Source organism: Bacillus rossius, chromosome 2 (assembly GCF_032445375.1).
Source record: "Bacillus rossius redtenbacheri isolate Brsri chromosome 2, Brsri_v3, whole genome shotgun sequence".
Classification (NCBI taxonomy): Eukaryota; Metazoa; Arthropoda; class Insecta; order Phasmatodea; family Bacillidae; genus Bacillus; species Bacillus rossius.
In genome coordinates, this window is record NC_086331.1 from 108651261 (window position 1) to 108673399 (window position 22139).

Below are 22139 nucleotides of genomic sequence, written 5' to 3' on the forward strand. Positions count from 1 at the left end.
TGAAGTGAGCCTTATGATCTTAACCAAAAATAAGGCTAAACGAAATGTAAATAAATAGTGGTGGATACTTTTTTTTTTTATATTTTGTTTCCTTACACAATAAAGATTATTCCAAATCCTTTAATATATGGTTTTCGGTGTATCAACGTACTGATTTCTGCCGCAAATGTTGAAATTGGTAAGTAAACTATCTCAACAAAATTTCTGTTTATGCCAATTCCAACATTCCAACACGATATTTGACTTTTAGCATTTGTTTTAACATCGAAACTACGGAATGGCGGGAGGTTTTTTTTTTACTGAACGCACATAGTACACGAGACACGGCATTGATAGTGTTTTTATCCGCTAGGTTAACATACGTTCCGGAGCATACTGATTTTGTTAATATGAAAAACTAAACATGATGGACGTGATATCGGTTGCACGCAAGCGTGATCATGAAGACAATCCTATCCCCAGTACAAGCAAACAGTCTCCAAGTATGCCGGCGAATGTAATATATTTGTTCTTTGACAGGAGTGATGATAAAAAAACTTGTATCTGCAAAATTTGTAGAAAGGTTCTGAAAACACCCTCATGTAAGTTACGTTTATTATTCAAAATAATTAAATATTGTACTAAAATGTTCTTTATTAATTAGCTACTTAACTATTGACTTTAATCACGTTTTAGAAATTATCTTTTTTTTTCCTTCCCTTTTTGACGTGACGTCTAATAAATCGATGAACGCCGGCTGCACGCACAAAAAAGTGTCCCGTTACGCACATTGTTCCGTTACACTGTGTCCCATTACGCTCATTGATCCGTTACTCTGTGTTCCGTTACGCTCATTGTTCCATTATGCTGTGTTCCGTTACGCTGTCGGTGAGTGCAGTAATAATAGGTTATGTTACAATTGACTAAAAAATTATGGTGATTCATATAATTGATGATAGATAATTGATTACAGTTTATTTATATGAAAACTTTTTCATAATTATATTTAAACTTTATAGCTAAACACCAGTTTTTAAAATTAATTACAAGTCATCTACAGGTGAACTGTTTCGTTGACTGTTTATAAAGTGAAGTGAAAAGTTAATGTGGTTTTCATTGCTTATTACAACAACAATTTTGGCAATAAAGGTTAATTATTCTTGCATTTTAAAAATCTGATAACTAGTATAATTTCAAGTATTCATTATTTTATTATTAAAATAAAAATGATTAAATTTTATTCATAAAAGTATGCAATCATTTCATCAATGTTTTGTTATGACGTTGTCACGTTAAACTATCCTCCATAAACAGACTTTACAGACAACCAATTTTTTTTAGTCAATTTGTAAAATTGATTTTAAAACTATTCTTTAATGTTTTACTTTGCTAGTAGTAAAATCAATAAGAATTTTTTGATGTCAAGGATTACCCCAGAAGTAGGCCTGATTTAATCACTTAAAATTGCTACAGCAAAAAATTCAAAAAAATACTTTTTAAGCAAATTCAACCTGCATTTTGTTTCTTTTGATTCAGCCACAACATCAACACTACTGGGACATCTAAAAACCCATCCAAGCAAGGTATCACATATTGTTGTCATAAAAAACTAGGAATAAGCACCGAGTGAGAATTGCATTTTTGCTAAATTCACTTCAGAGGCTTCTAACTGTAACTTTGACGTCGACCGGGGCTACGCCCTCCCTTAGCCCGATGTGCCACGTCATGTCGCAACTGACCCCCCTCTCCTCCCACCACCACCCTCTATTCAAACCTCCCGCCCCGTGCGTGTGTGTGTGTGTGTGTTGGGCGCCCGGCAAGAGTCGGTGCGACGACCCCTTTCTTTTATTAAAATAAACATAATGTATAAACCTTTTTATGTAATAAAATATCCCTAATTGTCAAGCCTCAAGTTTTAGTAAGTAAGGACAGCGCAGCGCCCCATGCGGGCATCCGCAGAACTACCCGCCAATAGTTTTTAAACTTTAATAAGAAATAACACCATAACGAAAGGTTGTTAATTATAAATAAGTGTACTTAAATTATGTTTGTTTTTTAAATAATATTTGTTTGATTAAGTATGTTACCGGACGGCTGCCCGGTAACAATGCTGGAACTTAACCCTTCCCGGCGGCCATGATGCTCTGGTCTCGTCAGTCTGTTTCCGTTCGCCGCCTGGAGTAGGGGCGGCCCGCGCACCTTTTCGACTTCATCTCTTTTGTTCACTGATTCATTAGTTTCCGTCGTATCTTTAACTAAATCTAAAACCTTCTAATTTCTTCGAGGCCTACTCCAGGTGGTAGACTCTTTCGCCTAAATATTTGTTTTCCGTTTACGGATATTTCGTACGCGTAATACGTGATTGACTCTCGAGACCAGGCCACGCGGTGACCTGGTCAGCCTATAAACTGGTTATCACCCGCAACGGTGTTTTTTAGTACTTTACGTAAAACTCTTTTAACATTTTTGTAACGTGCCGTGTAATAAAATCACTAGCTCAGAATGTGTGGTTCAGTGGTCACGTGTATAATTCCCTGAGTTCCGAGGCGTGTGGGACGCCTCAAGAGCCCACGAACACGACGCACGAGGGGGGAGATTAGCCTAGCCCCACACGGGTCACGTCACGGACCTGAGCCGAGAGTTCGTAGCCGGGTCCACGTGCCCTTCCACGTGGTGGCGCCCAAATTACTCCTTTTCGTCCATCCGAAACCCCCCCCCCCCTACGACAACTTTAATCAAATGTGTTTTAAAATATAAATTTGTTTGAATAGGTAGACTTCTCCCAAATAAAACAATACAGTAAAATAAGACATCTAAATGTGACAGAGTTGGCAAACATGTTCAAAAGTGTAAGCAAATGCTGTGTAACAAATTTAAATTGACTTTTACCTTAAATCCTTCAGTATAAATCTTATTGGCCTGTGTACCCTCAAAAATAAATATAGCCACAGTTTAAATTCAATTACTCGAGAACTCAGTATAAAATACTTAGTGGAGTCTAAATCTGTTCCAAAACCACATGGGCACCAACTCAGTATTCAATTATGACAACACATATTGAGATCATAAAATGTCACATTTTATCAGACATAACCACTGATTGCTTTTTTAGTAAAATGGTTTTAAAGAATTAATGTACATCATTAATATAATTTTAACACTACACTAATTACCACTTTACAGCTTTATGCAATTACAAATAGTAGTTTCCAAAAAAGCAGCCTACCTGTTTGGCCATATGCAAAGATGCATGCATTATAACCATGGAATGCGTTGTCCAGTATATCTCTGCCTAAGCAATCAAAAACCATTTCTTGACTTGCAAAATTTTCCCTTGAAGGATCTAGCGAATAAAAGCAGTGATCAAAAGCAAATGTTTTTATTTGCTTCCTGAAAACAAATATTACAAAAATTATTAATATCACACCACATTAAAAAAATTTTACAGTATGTATTTAGATCTCATTTTCAGCAACTCATAATAGACAGCAGAAACGCACTGGAACCATGCTATACTTACTTCAAGTGATTTATAGAAACCATAAAAAACCAAAATCAGCCAAAATCATAATTTTTTTTATTCCAGAAACACTCTGGTACAAATAAAACTATTTTTACATTATATCATTAATAGTTTTATATACAGCAGTGGAATATAACCACAAAATCAAAAACTAAGATAACTTTTGATTGAACATTAATAATACAAAATGGCAATGGAAAACTGTGAAAATCTTAAACTTGACAGAAACATTTTAAAAACATTAGTTAAAAACACATAAAAACACAATTTTCTTGATACTCTCTATATTATTAAACTTTAAATAGTTACATAATTGTCTCTTAAAAAAAATTTCAAGTGGTTCAACACAAAGATACTACGAGATTTGTTTGAATGTAGGTAGTATAGAAAATTAAACACGATTCGTTGACTGGACATGCAAAATAAAAACTAACATGCAAAACATGCAAAAAAAATTGTCAATATCGTTGAGATTATATTTCCTCCTGCTGCAAAGTATAAATAACCATTTCCCCCTCCCCCTTTTTTCATTGGTTTTTACTTGTTAATTTTTAAGGATTTGTAACTGGAATTAGTTACTGATTTTTATTGCCTATGAATAAATTAATAAGTAACATCAAACTATGTTCGTACCCAATCCTTACGTCAGAGTACACCTTTTTACTTGATCACAAACTCTATATGCTGCATCAAAGAGGTTACTGCATGAGATAAGAGTATTTCATTCAACCATTTCAACACAAATTTAGTGTGTCTGCTTGTGTACAAGTAACTACAGATGACCTGCCATAATTCTTAGGATTGCCAATGATTGAAGGAAATTCTTTGTTTATTTAATGTTTATCCAAATATCTCGCAAGTACTGACTACTTACAGTTCCTCCCAAAGACCTTCATGATACTTTAAATGGCCAGACAATACTAACATTTTACAAAGTAATAACAATTTTTCACACCGCAGTCTGGTAATATTAAGAATTTCAAAAGCTGTTGGAGAAGGCATCCACATATTTACCACCTGAGGCACAGCCAGCACAGATTAGACAAGAGAAGGCCGGTGCTCAGTTGTGCTGGCTGAGCCCATACCAAGCACACTCAGCTGCAACAGACAACCATAGGTACCTACACTCATTTTCCTGCACTTACCTCTCCACGTGATGTAATATGGTTTGATGAGCATCCATTTGTACCACACATTGCGTTCCCAGCTCCAGTTCTATAAAAAAATTAAAAAAAAAACTTATAAGCAACATAATCACCAAGAATTAAGACAAAATCCAGCCCATTCCTGAATAATAAAGTCTTAGAGATAGCTACTTGAGTGTGTAATTCTTCTCATAGGTTGTCTGTATGTGCATGTTTTTGTGTACAAATAACCAGTTCCTATGAAATTTCACATGTAAAAGTTTTTCAGTATCCAGTTTTGATATTTATATAGTAAATCATAATTGGTTTACAAACACATCAAATCTAGTTAAGCCCTCTTCAGGTTGCTAACGAATGTTGCAATGTTCTTCACCACTTGAGATTACCATGTTTTGCACACTATCTGTAGAAAAAATAAAGAAATGGTTTAGAAAACTCACTAATCAAATAAAGTTTTTATTGTTTAAAAAGTTGTAATTTCATTTTTCATATGCAGCCAACCACTATATACACTGCCTCACAAGTCACCCATTAGTGAATTATCTACAGCTGCCTAGCTCTCCAATAATGAAGATTAAATTTTAAAAGGGATGAGGTGATAGCAACTTAAAACTGATCCTTAAATTATTCTTTTGCATGAAAATTGAAAAAATTCTACAATCACTATTAATAATTACAAAGAACTTAGGCCTACGCATCACATTCAAAACTAGTCCAAATTAGTTCAAACAAATATCAGGGTTGAAACGAACATACTATTAAAAAAAAAAAAAAATAGATGCTTTAAATGAATCTTAAACTTAAAGCTGGATTTTTCCAGCTTCCAATGATCATGCTGCTCAAACTCTCATTTTGATTTCGCTGTTTGCAAAATCCTTCCTTCGCTTCTGGTTAACTGCAGCTTATGAAACTACCTATATTATGTATTTTATTTTTTAGTTTGAAGTAGGGCCTGCCAGATAAATCTTGCAACTAATAATATATCATATCACTAGAGAATTTGTAAAAGACCGGCCTTCTTTCCTCAGGATTTTAAACTACGATCAAATAAATTTTGTCCTAGCAAAAAAGTTAATTTGACGAACAAACAATATATTGTAATGTCATTATGTAACCACAAAACGATATCATGAGTACTTAAAAAACGTTCAGTAGGTACATCATTTTCTCCCAGGCAATATCAGTATTTACTTTATTTAAAGGGTGTAAGGGTGTAAAAAAACCTTTGTGATTTTTTAAAAAAGGAATTTAACATAATAAATTCTAAGTAATTTATAGGAGTACAAACCTGTACCAGCACGCACCATTTTATTTAACTGATAAAACATTTATATTTAGAATGTATGATACTTAAATGGTAGCAAAGCAGGGTTGCAATCCATGGACCTCTAGCACTCTTCCGTCATGAAGAATACTTTCAGCTAAATTTTCTCAGGGAACGGCATGCTCATCCACTTGCACATACACAATTTTATATCATATAATAGCTTCAAAACTTTATTTCTTTAGATGAATATTTTGGAGTCAATCTTAGATGATTAAAAGAAACTAATAAAAATAAATGCTTGCAAACTGAAGCATAAAATTGTTAAATTTAGCTTGATCATCAAAAATGTTGTATTGAAGGCTCTAGATAGATCTACGGCAAGAGCCTTAACTTCACAGACACACACCACTTATATGCTGTGGCGGGTGCCACAGTCTTTTCACATTTTTTATTTATATTTGGTTATTTGCACGACATTAAATTAATTTAATAACTAGCCCTGCTAGTATTTGTTACCAGATAGTTACTTTTGCTCACAGTTGGTAACTTTTGTCTTTCAATTCTGGAGTCCTTTTTAACTTTCCTTTTAAATGTTTAAATAATTATTCCTGCAAGACTGTTTGGTTGGCCTAATATTTTTTTTAGTAATTTAACAAAATTCTTTAAGTTATTTATTTTTGTTTGGGACAAAGTTTTTTTTACCAGCTAACTGGTTTGTGAGAACTGTTTGCATAATACGCCACCGAGAGGCGCTGGAATCAGTGTCTGAGTGCGGAGGAAGAAACTAGTTGTGCTGCAATGCAGGTCTGTAACACAGCCAGACGATGGAGCCAGTTCGCGAGTATCATGACATGCAGAAGGCCGCAGACTTTTTGCGATGGACCTGATGGGGCCAACCCAGGCTTGGCAATGCAATTTGGAACTGTTGTTTTTGTATGCAAGAACCGCGCACAACACACATTTGTATGCCTCTAAAGCATCACCGTAATTGCAGCGAAAGTACACTGACTTCAAGTTTAAATCCGAATTAAATGCTGTTGTTAGACCATGGACTTTAGTCAGCATAAGTTTTGTCATTAGTTTCTTGGGCCCGTTTACATGGTAATAAGATATAAACTGATTTATATCACTGTGCCACTAACTATAGACTTTGTTTTATTGTGGCTATTTTATTGTAACAGTTTCAAGTTGTAATTTTAGGTGATAAGAATAGTTTAGTTTTTCTTTATATGATCACCTTTGAGACTTGCGATTTAACATGTGGTCAAATATTTGTTTTGTACTTGGTTATTTGACTGGTTTATCATTGATCAAAGGTTGTTGGTTGTACTTGGTGATTGCATGGTCTCTGTGGTAGCTGGCTTGGCTTTTTCGTTTTTAAACTATGCACGCAAGTCTTTTATGCTTATAGTTACTAAGTTAAGATATAAGCTGCATTTTAAGTATGAAATCAAGTCAAGGCCATGTGATTTTGTTAATTGGTGTTGTACAATTTTTCGCTTGCACAAGTATATGATTACTTTGAAAACCTTTTTAAATACTTACACCCTATAATAGCTCTTCTGTTTTGTAGCTCTGCTTGTTGTTTACAAAGTTTGGGCGGTACAGTAAACTCCCTATTATCCGCGCATGCTACGAAAAAATACAGCACATATGTTAATCTGTATTTTATTACAAGTGAGGCGGTACAGTAAACTCCCTATTATCCGCGCATGCTACGAAAAAATACAGCACATATGTTAATCTGTATTTTATTACAAGTGAGCAAATTTGAACTCTACTGACGAGTGTATTGTGTGCAGTATACAGCAAAACGCCACAGGCCTTCTCTGAACTCACTCAGTAAGCTGGCAATTGTTGCAATTTTTGTCTCTGTCGCGCTTTGTTTCTAGTCTTATGGTTGCTTTTTTAGTGTCTCTGAGTACGTACCGTACTGTATCCTTGTTATGAAGCACTTTTATGTTTACATTACTAAAATGCATTGTATGTTAATTATTTAGCAAAATACTAAAATTTTAGCATCATTTAAAAATGTTTACTATTCATTGTAACTTTTACTGTACATAATTTTTTTGATTTTTAAGTTGAAATGAATGTTTCTTTTTATGTTTCCCATTCTCGGCTCTTTTGCGGACAGGATTTTTCATAGTTTTTCAAATTTGTTTAACTCTGATTTATTTAAGAAACCATTAGATTTCCACGTATATCCTGGTCCGGTATCGCCCTTAGGATGGTTGCCAGGAGCTATTGTAAACAAGGCAGCCATTTCACTGCTCTTAAAAGGCATTTGAATGATTCTTATCTATCATACAGCTAATTATAAAGAATTGTTTTATTTTTATTGAGTTTTACTTTTAGTCAAGGGCAAGGCCATTAAAGATGAAAACGCACAGAACATTAAAAAGTCCAGTGACTTATCACTGCAATAGATCTGTCCATTAAAAATAAATGTGATGAAGTGCATTTAAGTATGTGCACCCTTTATTTTCAACAGTTTTCTTTATAAGTGCCAAAAGACTATAATTTAGACACAGCTATTTAGTCAATAACACAGACACATTCTGCATGCCACAGCTTTGAGGACATATGAATTTACTTGGGATAATTATATTTTATACAAAATTATTTAGAGCATAATATATATGAATATTTCAGCCTATCGCCCTCACAACAATTTGAGCAGTTAAAAAAATGTACATTTTGCATAAACATGTAGTAATGTACTGCTACATTACTTATTACTAAAATCTAAAGCTGTAAATATATCACAAACAATAATATATTAGATTTCATATATATAACACCAGTAATGCTGTATTATAAAGTTAATTTGTGATTAATTTCAAACTGAGGCACTATAATTCATTCTTATTGCCAACTTGACACTGTAAAATCAACATCAACTCATCTCCTGATTTAACACTTTTTTCAAATGGGAGGATTTGCATGTTTAAATGCTGTACCATTATCACTGTGTCTGTAAAAAAAACCTGTACACAAAGTACACTGAATTTTTCTTTGATTGATTGTTACACTTGCGATTGGGCTTCCGCCTGTTGACAATGAGTCCCCCCCTCTTACGCAACCAATTTCTGAAGCCTCTTGACTGTTTTGGGTCTCTAAAAAATTTTCCCTAGCAAAAACCTGTAACATTTCTATTAAAACAAAACAAAATGAATTTTTGGCTATTTCCCAACAATGAAATAGCTTTGCATTACAAAATCTTCACTGTCGTGACAAAACTGTGTACACAGTAATATAAAAGTCTGGAAAATACACACCAAAACAAAGTCATGTTTCTTACTTCACACTGCAATGCACCATCACAGACATAATTTAGGATCACGTGCCATAAAATATGACTGCTCAAAAATAACACCATTGCACCACAACAAAAACAGAGGTGCACAGCACAGTTAACAGGTTAGCGATAAGAAAAGGCTATATCTAACCATTATCTGATCTAATATGTATTTCCTCTACAATTTCCTGATTTTTCCAAGAAGTATACAATGCCCTGACTATTAAATTTTTTTTTCCCATGAATTTTGGTTATTTAATATTATAGACATATTGTCTAAAAGTTAAAAAAAAATAAATCAACAATTCAATCCTTCTGTTGATGTCAATAATTCGAAACAGTCAAAATAATGTTGGATATTAGATGGACCCTCTGAAAATGTGAAGTTACAGAGCTAGAGCATTGGTAAAGTTGTTGCTGTTGTTTACATTTAATTTCAGTCTTCCATTATTAAAATCAAGCTAAAAATCAAATAAAGTTAATATGATTATGGTTAACAGGATTAGTTAAAACAATTTATATCTGTTGTGAAAATAACAAAATAACATTGAAATAAATAAGGCCATAGATGGTGGATGTAGTGGATTGTGTTCATCAGGTGGAAAGTTTTCCCAAGTATAAATACCAAATCAAGTGTAATTAGGGGTCATTGGCGAAGTGCAGAGATGTTAGGGAGACAGATAAAGCAGAAGCAGGGAAAGGTAAAGAGTTACAGAATACTGGGAAGCGTGCAATAAAGGTGGGCGCTAAGCTAAAAACAAGCAGATGAAACCCAGTGGTAAGGAAATGACTACAAAGACAGGTTGTGGGGAATACAAAAGAGCTTGGCAGGGGAGGGGGCCGGGGTTGCGGTGCGATGGCTGTGGGGATTGGTTTCGCACAAAATGTGAATGAATGAGCAAGGCTCCATGCAAGCAGCTTGGAGAGGATGAGGGGCGATGGAAATGTAGAGAATGTAATGGTAGTAAATTAGAGGGGGAGGAAACAGGAAAGGAAAATATAGAGGGAATGGAGGAGGGAGTAGAAAATACTGGGGTCGACAAGGGATTTGAAGGCAATATGGCAATTCAAGGTCAAGGCTGGCTAAAGGAAATGTTGTACAGGAAAATTGTTGAAGGAGGCAAAGCACATAAAACATGCTACGAGTAGAGCAGATGGAAGGGGGAGATCGAAAGGAAGCTAAAAGGCAGGGAGAAAAACCTCACTGAACAAGTAAGTCATAACAGGTGAGCAGATTCGTTGAGGCCTAGGTGGAAATAGCGGGAGAAAATGGAGGAGGAAGTGAGAAAGCTGAGACAAATGGTGCAATAGCTGGGGGAAAGCATTGTTGACATTCAGAAACAAGACTGGGGCACCGAAATGGAAAAGAAACACGAAAAACTGAGACAGAATGTTAGTGGAGTACTAGGTGCAATGATAAGTGCATCAACGGAGGAACTGAAAAGGAAAAAGGTTACTGGATCAAGAAAAGCAGGTGGTGCTAGAGAATAAACTGAGGTGTTTGGAAAAAAAGGGGACATAAAAAAGGAGAGGTAAATCAAACTATACAAAGTAGAAAGGGTATTGGAGGGCCATAAGTTGGGGGGAAGAGTGGTAGAGGGTCAGAAGTAGGGTGCAGATAAAAGCAGTCAGGAAGAAGGGAGATACCAGTAGAGAGGAGGTTTGCAAAAAAGAGAGCTGCAGCAATGAGGGAGAAAGAAAAAACTTTTATGATAGATGACTATGATGAGGGGTGCTGAGATAAAGGGAGCTGGGTGTCAAGTGCACCACATATACAAAGGAAAAAGGTGGTTGGGAGACTTAACCAAAGTAATAATAAGAAGTATATTCTTCTGGAGGAGGGGGAGGGGGAGAGAAATGATCTAATTTACAGAGAGGGAATAGAAAAGATGAAGGAAGAACTGGAAAGACTTAGATTGCACGGCTTGCAGGTACTGACCACCAATGCAAGAGACCATCCTGTAGTAAAGGGATAGGCTAGACATACTGGGAGAGGAGAGTTGGGTGATTGCAGCTGGCGATCTCAGCATGACAGGTGGTGTTGAACAGGGACCAGAGGAGATGGGAACAGGGAAGCAGTGATAGGCCTCGGGCAGTTGGTTGAGGCGCACACCAAGAAGGGTAGAGGGTCTGCGGAAAATTGTAATCTCTACTAGACGTGGTGCTGATGAGACTGGGAGGCAGTGGTGAGCTGTAAGGTGATGGAGGGGATCAGCGACTACATGGTCCCATGGCAGAAACCAAATGGGGCAGAGGGTTGAAAACAAAAGGCAGGGAACATGGTGAAAGCATGGGATAGAGTGGATAACATTGGGGCGGAGGCACACTTAGTGGCAGAGAATGGTAGGTGGGCAGGGATTGAGGGCCTACGTGAGCCATTCCATTTCAATTCAGGCAGGAGCGTGTCAGGTCACCATCTCGGATTTGCTTTAAAAAATTACAGCAGTTACAACCAGTGCAGACAAGAAGTATGCCAAAAGGATTTTGTCCCAAAAAATTTTTTCCCCATGTTATAGCCTTTTGAAGTTGGTTCGAAATCAAAAAAGGTGGAAAAAGGGGTGTTTTTTAAATGAGCGGCATTTAAAAACTATTATACTGATTTTTTTGATTTTTTTTTATTTTGTACCTATTATAGTGAACTACAGAGTGGAATAGTTCCAATGAGCCCAACGACAATATCTTTAAGGGGGGGAAACTAAAGAATTTGGCAAAAAATTTGAATTTTTTTGAATTTTCAAAAAAAATTTTTTATGTGGAATAATCAATTTTCATAAAAAGTAATTCTGGTAATATGTGGACCTATTACAGTAGTTTTACAGGAAAAATTGTTTTTAATTCTATGATGCATGGAATTATTAAAATTTAACTTTAAAATTTTCAAAATTTGACAAAAGTGCCATTTTTGATTGAAAATTACTCAAAAATCCCATATTTTAAAAATCTGAAAATTTGTAACTTTGTAGTCCTCACCTTTAGTAATAGCATGCACTTTGTTGGATAGTGTGTTTTTGCCTGTAAACATTTCTAGAATTTTTTGAAAATGTAATTTTCTTACATTTTCTAAGGTCTGCACACTCAATTAACAAATGTTTTGTTAGTTTCCAAAAAGTGAGATGTAATTTGTAAATTGGGGAAACCTTGGGAATTACAAAAGGAGAGTCTGTGTATACATTATCACATTAACATAATATGCACAATACATATACACACATATAATACATATGCATACTCTTTAACTTGCATGAAAACCAAAATTTCAAAGTAAAATTGAAACCAACAATATGTACCTATAATTAATTATATGTAGACTGCTTACCCTTCCTCAACTATATGTAACATATATTGACAAACTTCCTAAAATATTATTTGGCTGATTAAAGACAGTAGATCTGCTGGATCTTCATCAACTCAGCTTTGTCGAAAGTGTGGAGTCTTGCTGATTGTCCAAGTGGAGTAGGATTGCTTACTGCTAACAAAACATTTTGTAGTGGCACCGGACATTCATCCTTCTTCTTTCCAGATTCCTGTGGCCACTGAAACCCTTTAGCTGGACCATGGGGATGCATAAAAGACACTGTCATGTCGTTCAACTCTTTAGATATACCAGTGATCTGTCCCATCCACCAATTCTGATCGTATACACAAGCAACGAACTGGCCTACTTGGAAATCATTTATTGAATAATGTGTTTTAATCTGGTTAGATTGTACAACTATTTCTATTTTATCTTTAATTGTGCGTCCCATGTATGTCTCATTTTTAATCAGCCAGTAATGTTTAGATTGTATTCCAACAACTGGTTTTACAGTAGCCCATTCTTTTTCCTTAGATGACCTATACGTTTGAATTGTTTTACTTTCAAGAGCCAATAGAGTTATCTTTGGTACAAGGTTACCTACTTCAGCAACAAATGAAGCAGAATCTCTAATGGCATTAACACACTCTGCCCGAAGATTGAACTTAGTTGCAAAGTGTTTACACAAACCACCTATTGCATCACATGCACTTTTGCCATGCCCTGTAGCAGAAAAAATCCATTTTTTTTCAACAGTTTGAGTATTTTTACATAGTTCATACAGCTGAAACCTATTTTTGAAATGTCCAGCTGCCCCATCTGTAATGTACACTATTGAACTCAAAAGTTCTAACTGACAAAATTTTGAAATTTCCAGTTTTATAACCTCTAAAGCACAGAGAACGTGAGCAGAGTCGTGAGCTATATCATCAGATACTATAACAAAACTTCTTATTTCCGCACCAAAGTATGCAACACAGGTAAACAGTGAAAGCTGATCAGTTTGCCAGTGGTAAGTTTGGATTTCATCAGGCAATACAACTGACCAGTTCTCAGCAAAATCAAAATGTAAAACAAGAGCATTATTTTGTTGGACAGAACTTCTTGCTTCAGCTATTCCTTCCCTTTGTATTTTCCTAATGTAACTGTGAGGAATAGCTTTTTTAACCCAATGCCTTACATGTTCCAGAAAATTATTTACAGATACAGTTTTTTTTATGAGGTCACCATGTTCCCAAATCGCAAATGTAACTTCTTCCCCTTCATCCAAGCCAAAGTTTTCAACAGTTAATGTTTCTGTGCCAGGACAGTCACCACACTCCTCGAGCCAGCAATCTTCATTCCTTGTTTCGTCACACAAACACTTCAGTAGAAGATAGTCTTCATCAATTTGGTTATTTGTTACATTTCGAAGAGCTACACAGATAAGTTGCATGTTACTGCAGTAAATACAAGAACACACAGTCTGTTCTGGCTGAATTTTCACCCATCTTGGTCGTAAGGCATAAAACTTTGAAAGACTAATTTCTATAAGAGGATTATCTTTTTTGAATGCTTTGTATGCCTCTTTGATGGACCTTGTCATGAATCTTTTAACCTTTTTTACTTTCTCGCCATTACCATCCTTAATGCAAATAACATCTTTTTGTTTGGACTTTCCCTTGAACAGTCTTTACTATCTTCTAGGTAATATGATAATGCTAGATCTTGTACCTGTGTAGGTACAGGATGTCCACTATAGGGGTCAGGTTGAGCATAAATTCCCTTATTTTTTATAACTGTGCGACATTTATCAATGAGGTACTTTGACACTGAAGGTAATTTTTCCTTCAATACAGTTTTACTAAATGTTTGTGGTACCAATGTTAGTAGCTGTACTTTTCCATTGTAGTTACAAGTATGAAGAGCTGAGTCAATATTCAAAAACCATAGACTACAATTGACACACACAGGCATTTCATCATTAGACTCACTTGAAAGATGCACGTGATATATGTCTTGTAATTTGTTCACAGCAGAAGTTTTTAACTCATCAACTAATTTTATCTTCTTTTTCCTCGCATAACCTTCTCTCCTATCCAATCTCACCTCTGAAGGGGATTTCAATGGTGATACTTCTACATTTAATGTTTTAATGAGACTGCTATTTAACACTTACTAGTTCATCCTCCGGAATAAAATTCTCTGATGTGGATGTTTCTTCTGCATCTTCAGCAAGTTCCAGAAATTTCTTTTTATAAAAAGTAACACAGTTGCTACACAAAATATCATTTTTATTTACTGAAACAGATACACCCACAAACTTTTGAATATCATCTGCTAAATCATTCACCTTACACATCCTCACACATTTACTTTTATACACACTTTTTTTGTGCCTTTTAATGTAGTCCACACATTTAATTCTCTCCGTACTATGAAAGTCAGACATGATTTAGTTCACTAGCTAAACATTACCCATGAACACACACAACACAACTGTAACAGCAAAAGTTTGGGAATTCCCTTGTAGTCTTGTAGTTGATTCCCCCTATGGTCACCAGGGATTTCCCTCAAGCTACCAGGGATTCCCCTTACAGCAAGCGCCTGGGAATATTCAGATAGGGACTCCCCCTTCATATTTCCCAAGGTTTCCCCTCATACAAAACCAGTTACAAATTATCACATACTATTTAGATACCAACAAAACATTTATTAATTGAATATGCACAACATACAAAAGGTAATGACATTACATTTTCAAAAAATTCTAGAAATGTTTACAGGCAAAAACACAATATCCAACAAAGTGCATGCTATTAATAAAGGTGAGGACTACAAAGTTACAAATTTTCAGATTTTTAAAATATGGGGTTTTTCAGTAATTTTCAATCAAAAATGGCACTTTTGTCAAATTTTGAAAATTTTAAAGTTAAATTTTAATAATTCCATGCATCATAGAATTAAAAACAATTTTTCCTGTAAAACTACTGTAATAGGTCTACATATTACCAGAATTACTTTTTATGAAAATTGATTATTCCACATAAAATTTTTTTTTTGAAAATCCAAAAAAATCTAAATTTTTTGCCAAATTTTTTAGTTTCCCCCCCTTAAAGATATTGTCGTTGGGCTCATTGGAACTATTCCACTCTGTAGTTCACTATAATAGGTACAAAATCAAAAAAAATCAACAAAATCAGTAAAATAGTTTTGAAATGCCGCTCATTTAAAAAACACCCCTTTTTCCACCTTTTTTGATTTTGAACCAACTTCAAAAGGCTATAACATGGGGAAAAATTTTTTTGGGACAAAATCCTTTTGGCATACTTCTTGTCTGCACTGGTTGTAACTGCTGTAATTTTTTAAAGCAAATCTGAGATGGTGACCTGACACATTATCTTGCTAACTGCCTGAATTGAGGTGGAATGGCTCACAAGACAAATGGGATGTGTTTTGTTCCCAAAAGGAGTGTAAGAAAATGGAGGGGGGATCCTCCCTATTAAGGGAGAGAGATGCTAAGGTACGGAAGCTAGGAGGGGAGAGCTCAGGAAGGAACTGGGAAAGAAAACCAGGGAGGCAAGGGATGTTTACATGGAAAGGCTGATGGTGGATGGGGTAAAAGTGAATTGGACAAATCTGTACAACTGTGTCGGAGAGGAGAGACTACTGGTACTGAGAGGGAGAGAGGGGCAGGAGTGTGCGGAGGACCTGGAGAAGGCAAGAAGGCACAGTTGCTTCACAAGCAGTATTTGTCTTTTTTGAGGATGGCAAAGTACGCAATGGGACAAAAGCAGAGAAGCCAAAGGGAAAGGGAGGGCTCAAAATAGGGATAGAAGATGTGAACAGGGAAGTGAGGAGGCTAAAAGGGAGGAACACAGCTGGGCCTGATGGGGGCAAGGACTAGGGGGCAAGGTGGTACTATGTAGATATTTAAAGTTGCTGTGTACACAGTTACTGAAGGAAGGGCAGCTACAGAGGCAGTGGCTGTACATACCTTCAAGCTGCAGGCCAGTCAGCCTGACATCAAGTGTAGGAAAGGGGATGGAAACACTGGTAGCCTGATACAGTAGGAGAAAGAGCTATAGGGTTGGATGGATGAGAGGCAACATGGTTTAAGGAGGGGTTTCTCTTGTAAGACACAGATGGCTAGGCTGCTACAGCACCTGGTAGAAGCAGTGGATGGTGGGAAAATGGCGAATGCCATCTTTATTGAATTTGAGAAGGCATTTAACAGGATGCCACACAGGAGGCTGATGGAGAAGGTGGATAGATTGGTAAGGGACATCAGTGTGGTAAATTGGGCAGAAGAAATCCTTAGGGATAGGAAAGATTGAAGAAGAGGGATGTGACATCTGGGGTACTTCAGGGGTGTTTTATGAGACCCCTTATATTCAATATTATGATTAAATGGAAAGTAAGTTGAGGATGTTTGCATATGGCTGTGTTTTGTGTGAAATAGTGGGAGAGGAGGAAAACCTGAAAGATGATCTGAACAGGCTAAAGCACAGGTCAGTAAAGCAAGGGATGGAGTTAAATGTACAAAGACTAAGTGGTTAGGTTTACAAAGATAGTATAAAAGGAACTTTATTTCTGGAAGGGGCAAGAGATACAGGAGGAAGTACTAGTACTTGAGGTAAGCTTGCAGAAAAATCTGGGATGGGAGAAGCAGGTACAGGAGGTGGTAAAGAAGGGGAGGAGGAGTCTGGGGCTGACTGGCATGACACTGAAGAGAACAGGAAGGAAGGTTAAGGCAAAGGCGTACTACACGTTGGTGAGGTCAATGACCGGGTATGCTGCAGCTATTTGAGACCCGTATCTGGTAAAGGATTTAAGAGTACTTGAGAAGGTACAGTGCAGTGCAGTGAGATGGGTAATGAGTATGTGAAGAAGGGAAGGGGAAGAGCAGGAAAGACAGACCATCAGGGATGATCAAGGAGCTGTAGAATGCTACAGGGGAGAAGGTGGGTAGAAAGGCTGGTGAAACTATTGAAGGTGAACAAGGTGGAAGCTGGAAGATAGGCTACACATAGGTGGGTATAGAAGGAGGAGAAACCATAAGTGGAAGATACAGAGGGAGTGAAGGCAAACCGAAAAACGAAAGCACTTCCTAGTGTGGACTGGGTGGGAGTAGAATGTGCTTGAGGGGAAGGTATTGGAAGTGAGGGGCACAAAATACCTGCGGGCAAGCTAAATGTAATGGAATAGTGAAGTAGGGAGAGGACTCCTTTCTGCAAGGTGAAAGCCCATTTGCGGTGTATATAATGAATAAAAAAATTCTAAATAAAAATGTTTTGTTTGAAACTGATAAAACACAATGGTTAATGATGGTCAAGCACACACACAACACACACATCAGAAGAATTTCAAGAGCATGTTGTGCAACTTTAGGTGATGATGTATATTTTGGAATTCATATGAATTCTACAATTATTTTTATCAATTTTATTGTATTTGTTTATATTTCTTATTTTGAAAAAAACTATAAAGTATTAAGTTTCATGACTTTTTTTATTTGAAGGTTTAATAAATAATTTGATGATTCTACTAGAACATTTTCGTTTTGTGTGAGATTATATGAATGTCAGGTAGATATCAGATAATTTTGATCTTTGGTCCATCTTTAAGAATGTAGCTAGCAATGAATGTTCATAAAGTAATTTTTTTTTGTGAATGTGGAAGTTTGTGGATGTAGAATATATAATAGTGCATTTTATGATGCTTTAACAAAATAGTGACTGAAAATTCATGTGATACCTATTGCACAATTATATTAATATTGCACCAAATTCATTGTGGATCACATTTACTTACAACGAATGTTCATGTATGCACGGGCCATGCTAAGCATTGTGACTCCGAAAGTGATGAACTTTTTGTGACGTTATGTTATTTTACACTGCCATTGGTTGTGTGGGTTTTCCAGGAATGGAATTTCCATAGTGACAAGGTTATTCCAAGATATCTAGATTTTTGCAGATCTAGGTGATCCTAAAGTGAAATGATTGATTAGGTTAAGTCAGCCACACCCAAAATACAGTGAAATTCTTGCCAATTTTACCTTTAGGCCTATATTCCCAGTGTGAGCAGTGTCACTGTTATTGGTTATCGCCCCTGCTGACTTTACGTGTAAACCACCTGCCTCTGTCCCTTCCTTGCCTGTGTCCTCTCCTCTCCATTTTCCTGGCCAACAGACCCAAACACATCTAGTTGCGCTTGAAGCACTCTCAGTTGTGCGGCATCGCTCAGGTATTCGCTCGTGGGCACCTCGCTGAGGAGAATGGCTATGAACAGGTGATGGCTGTATGCTGAAGTTGTTTAGTGGTTAACATGTATTTTACTGTGTGCTCACATGTCTTTATTCGCTTAGGGCAACAAGTCCTTGGGATGGGAGATCAGCAACATGTGCCTTTGTTTCTCTAAATTTATATTAGCTGCCCTTTTCAAATTTGGTCTGGAATTATGACTGTTTGTCATTTGTATATTGCCTCTAGCCTTCATCTTATTATGAAGTTGTTTCCCTTGAGAGATTTTACCTGGTTCGGGATTTTGTAAGCAGCAATGTTTCATGTTTTACTGTCACCATTTTACTGGCAGGACGGATCCAATTTGATTAATTATGCAGCTGTTATTTTTCATGTTTTATTCCTATCTAATGGTGCGAGTCGTTCCATTTTTATTGGTTGTTAACCAACATTTGTTAAACAATAAAAACAATTCAATCAAGACAATGTGTTCTTATTAGGACTGTGCTAGAATGTAATTTTCAGTTTGGAAGATTTTCTGGTGGGAAAGAATTATTTCTCATGGGAATCGGGATGGATTCATGAAAGCCACTTAGTGAAATAAACAGTGCTTCATACTTCTGCAGAATCCAGATCTATCCTCAAAAATTTGTTCTTTTTAACATTAAAATATATATTTTTTGGGCTGTTGGGTAGTTATGAGGCCAACAACATGTGTAAAGTATTTTAGTTCACATTGTGATCAGCAGAAACACTAAACTTATTCTGTAGGTAATGAATTAATTTTTAAAAATGAATTATTTTAAAACATTATTCCTTCCCTGATAAAACAATTAGAGAGTGATTTTTAGTAGCTTTTATTAGCTGCAATCAAAGCTGTAGGTCAAAGAAAGTTAAAACTGATTTGTTTATTTCATATGATGAAAATAAATACTGTTTAATGGCTATTATTATCTAGCATATTTGTATTTATATTATTGGTTTGTTTTCTTTTTTTAATAACTGAAAGAAAACAAAAAAAAAAATGTGAAAACGTAGCATGTTACTTTCATCTCTGTCCAGTGTATAAGAGCTTGGGAAACAGAGGTAAGCAAGCGTTTTCTTGGCCCCTTGTGCCATGAGGACACTTGTTTTGTCAGCTAGGTGGGAAGAGATAATTGCCACAGCTGTCAACATAAAATATTGCTGGCAGCAATTACTACGGAGGGGGAGTTGGAGACAAGGCTGAAAGTATCTACCAGTAACACAAATTTTTAAAAACTTTACTTTTTTTTTTTTATAGATAAAATAGGGTCAGCATTAATTATGTAAGCAAAATAAAAACAAACCACATAAATATACCTAAACCTAACAATTTTGGTAATTGTTTTTCCAGATTTAACAAAAAAAAATACCTCTACAATCCCAAAATGTTTCTCAAATTTTGAGATCCCACTGTTTAAAGTGATTGTAAATGTTTATTACGGATTTTAATAGGATCAAAGGTAAAATTTAAGAACATTTAAGGTCAAATACAAAATTAAACTAAATTAAGGATGTGTACGAATTCTGTTATAAATACCAACAATTTACCAATAATAAAACGCATAAAAATTATTCACTTTATTAACAACCTGATAGGCTTAGGCCTATTATATACCTCATTCTTAAATTATACCAGTATTAATATTCCTGTATCTTCGAAGATTGGTCTTGCAAGTTAGTTGTTTTGGCAATGTAAAAACCTTATGCATCCAACTTATCAAGACTAAACTTTGGATCTACGAATGTGGAAATACACAATTGACTTATCAGCTACAAAAATTTAACCAAGTACCTCATCAAAGCTATCATAATAGTTCCCATACACACAGGCAATTTCCACTTATGCAAATTCATGAATAGTGTAAAAAAAAGTGTCATGTGCAAAACCGTATGTGTCAAAATGGGCATAGTGATAACAGCATATTGTTACCATGCATGTATGTTTTAATGTATGTCAAAATGCCTTAGCAAATACGTGGGCGCACACAAGATCGCACAAACATTCTACAATTATGTTAAAAATCTATGACATAATCATATTAAACTCATGACAAATAAATTATTTCTTAACAGTATTGTTGTAAAACAGTCAATAAAATAGTGAATATAATATTATATGCACAAACTACGACTAAAGATAACTGATTGTTAAATTAACCACCTAACCCCTAATATAAAAACAACAAATTACCTCTTCTATTAAACGGTCGAACTCTGACAGCCACTTTAATTTTATCACAGGCCATTTCGTTCGTATGTAAACTATTTTCAACACTGGCAAAACAATTTTAGTGACGTTTGGGGTTCTTTAAACATATTCAACCCATCTTTACCGAAAAAACACCTTGAACATTATAAATACGTCAAAAACACAGCACAATTCAGATTTCGCCATTTCAGTTAATTTGCATATTGGTTGACTGCTCGAGCATCCAGAGAAAAAGTAAACACAGTATGTTTTCAACAGCAAAGCGCAAGTGGGCCGGAGAAGTGTAGTTTAATTCTAAACACAAAACACCTTCGCAATTGAAGTTGTTAAAAACAATTATTTAAAGGAGCAATATATTTTTAAAAAAGCATTAATGCTAAAGAGAACAGATTTTATTATCATAATAAATATATGCTTATGTGGTAGAAAAAATTAAAACTTAAGAAAATATATACGGCCTATCAGTATGGCTAGATAAAATTTGGAATTATAAACTGTAAAAAAAAAACAATTGACAAACGTGTATTCTACTAACAAAACATGTTCTCGGATCTGAAGAACGGAAAAAAAAATCAAGATTATTTTGTGCAGCAGTTTACATTAACAAGATTGGACACAAACGCTCAGATTAAGAGCAGAAAATAAGTATGTGTGAAGGGTTAGTTCTTATCCAGTGTTAGACAGGAGTACGTAATTGTAGAGTACCTGTAGTGTATTAACGGACGGATGTTTTTTTGTGTGTATCAATAGGCAGCATGTAGCGTTAGGGATATAACATGTTATTAAAGTGGTTTACATATAAGGTTCTATACTTATTTGAGTACATAACAAATGGTGACGTGGAAAATAAGTGTTGGAAGAATGTTGGTAAAAATTTTACGTAACTAGTTATCTTATCGGCCGCGCGGGTGACGAAATGTCTATGGACGAAACCATTGTTTCTTCGGCGGGATCGCCATTGACTGCTAAGGGAGAAGCTGTTCGCATTTTTGGCAATGTTGGAATAATTGAGGCATATGAGCTGTCACAAGATTGGAACATTTATTGCGAGAGGTTGGAGCAATATTTTATTGCGAGTCATAATATATATGAAGTTGATAAAGTGCCGGTACTGTTGACGGTTATTGGTACTCATGCTTATAAGTTATTACGGGATCTGTGTGACCCTTTGT

The 22139-nt window shown here is 35.7% G+C and overlaps 1 protein-coding gene across 14 annotated transcripts in view; it reads right to left on the reverse strand.

Annotated features, from left to right (window-relative positions):
- LOC134529594 (kinesin-like protein KIF13A) overlaps positions 1–21221 on the reverse strand; it is a 150550-nt gene extending 129329 nt beyond the window's left edge. For 13 of the 14 annotated variants that reach the window (XM_063363859.1, XM_063363860.1, XM_063363858.1 and 10 more), the window contains exons 1-3: positions 20950–21221; positions 4648–4717; positions 3206–3369 (exon numbers count right to left, since the gene is read on the reverse strand). In XM_063363859.1, coding sequence (XP_063219929.1) covers positions 3206–3369; positions 4648–4717; positions 20950–21004 — 289 coding nt within the window. In that variant the 5' untranslated portion in view covers positions 21005–21221. The remainder of the gene's footprint in view (positions 1–3205; positions 3370–4647; positions 4718–20949) is intronic. The other variant, XM_063363850.1, reaches the window with a different exon arrangement.
- Positions 21222–22139: the final 918 nt, after the last annotated feature.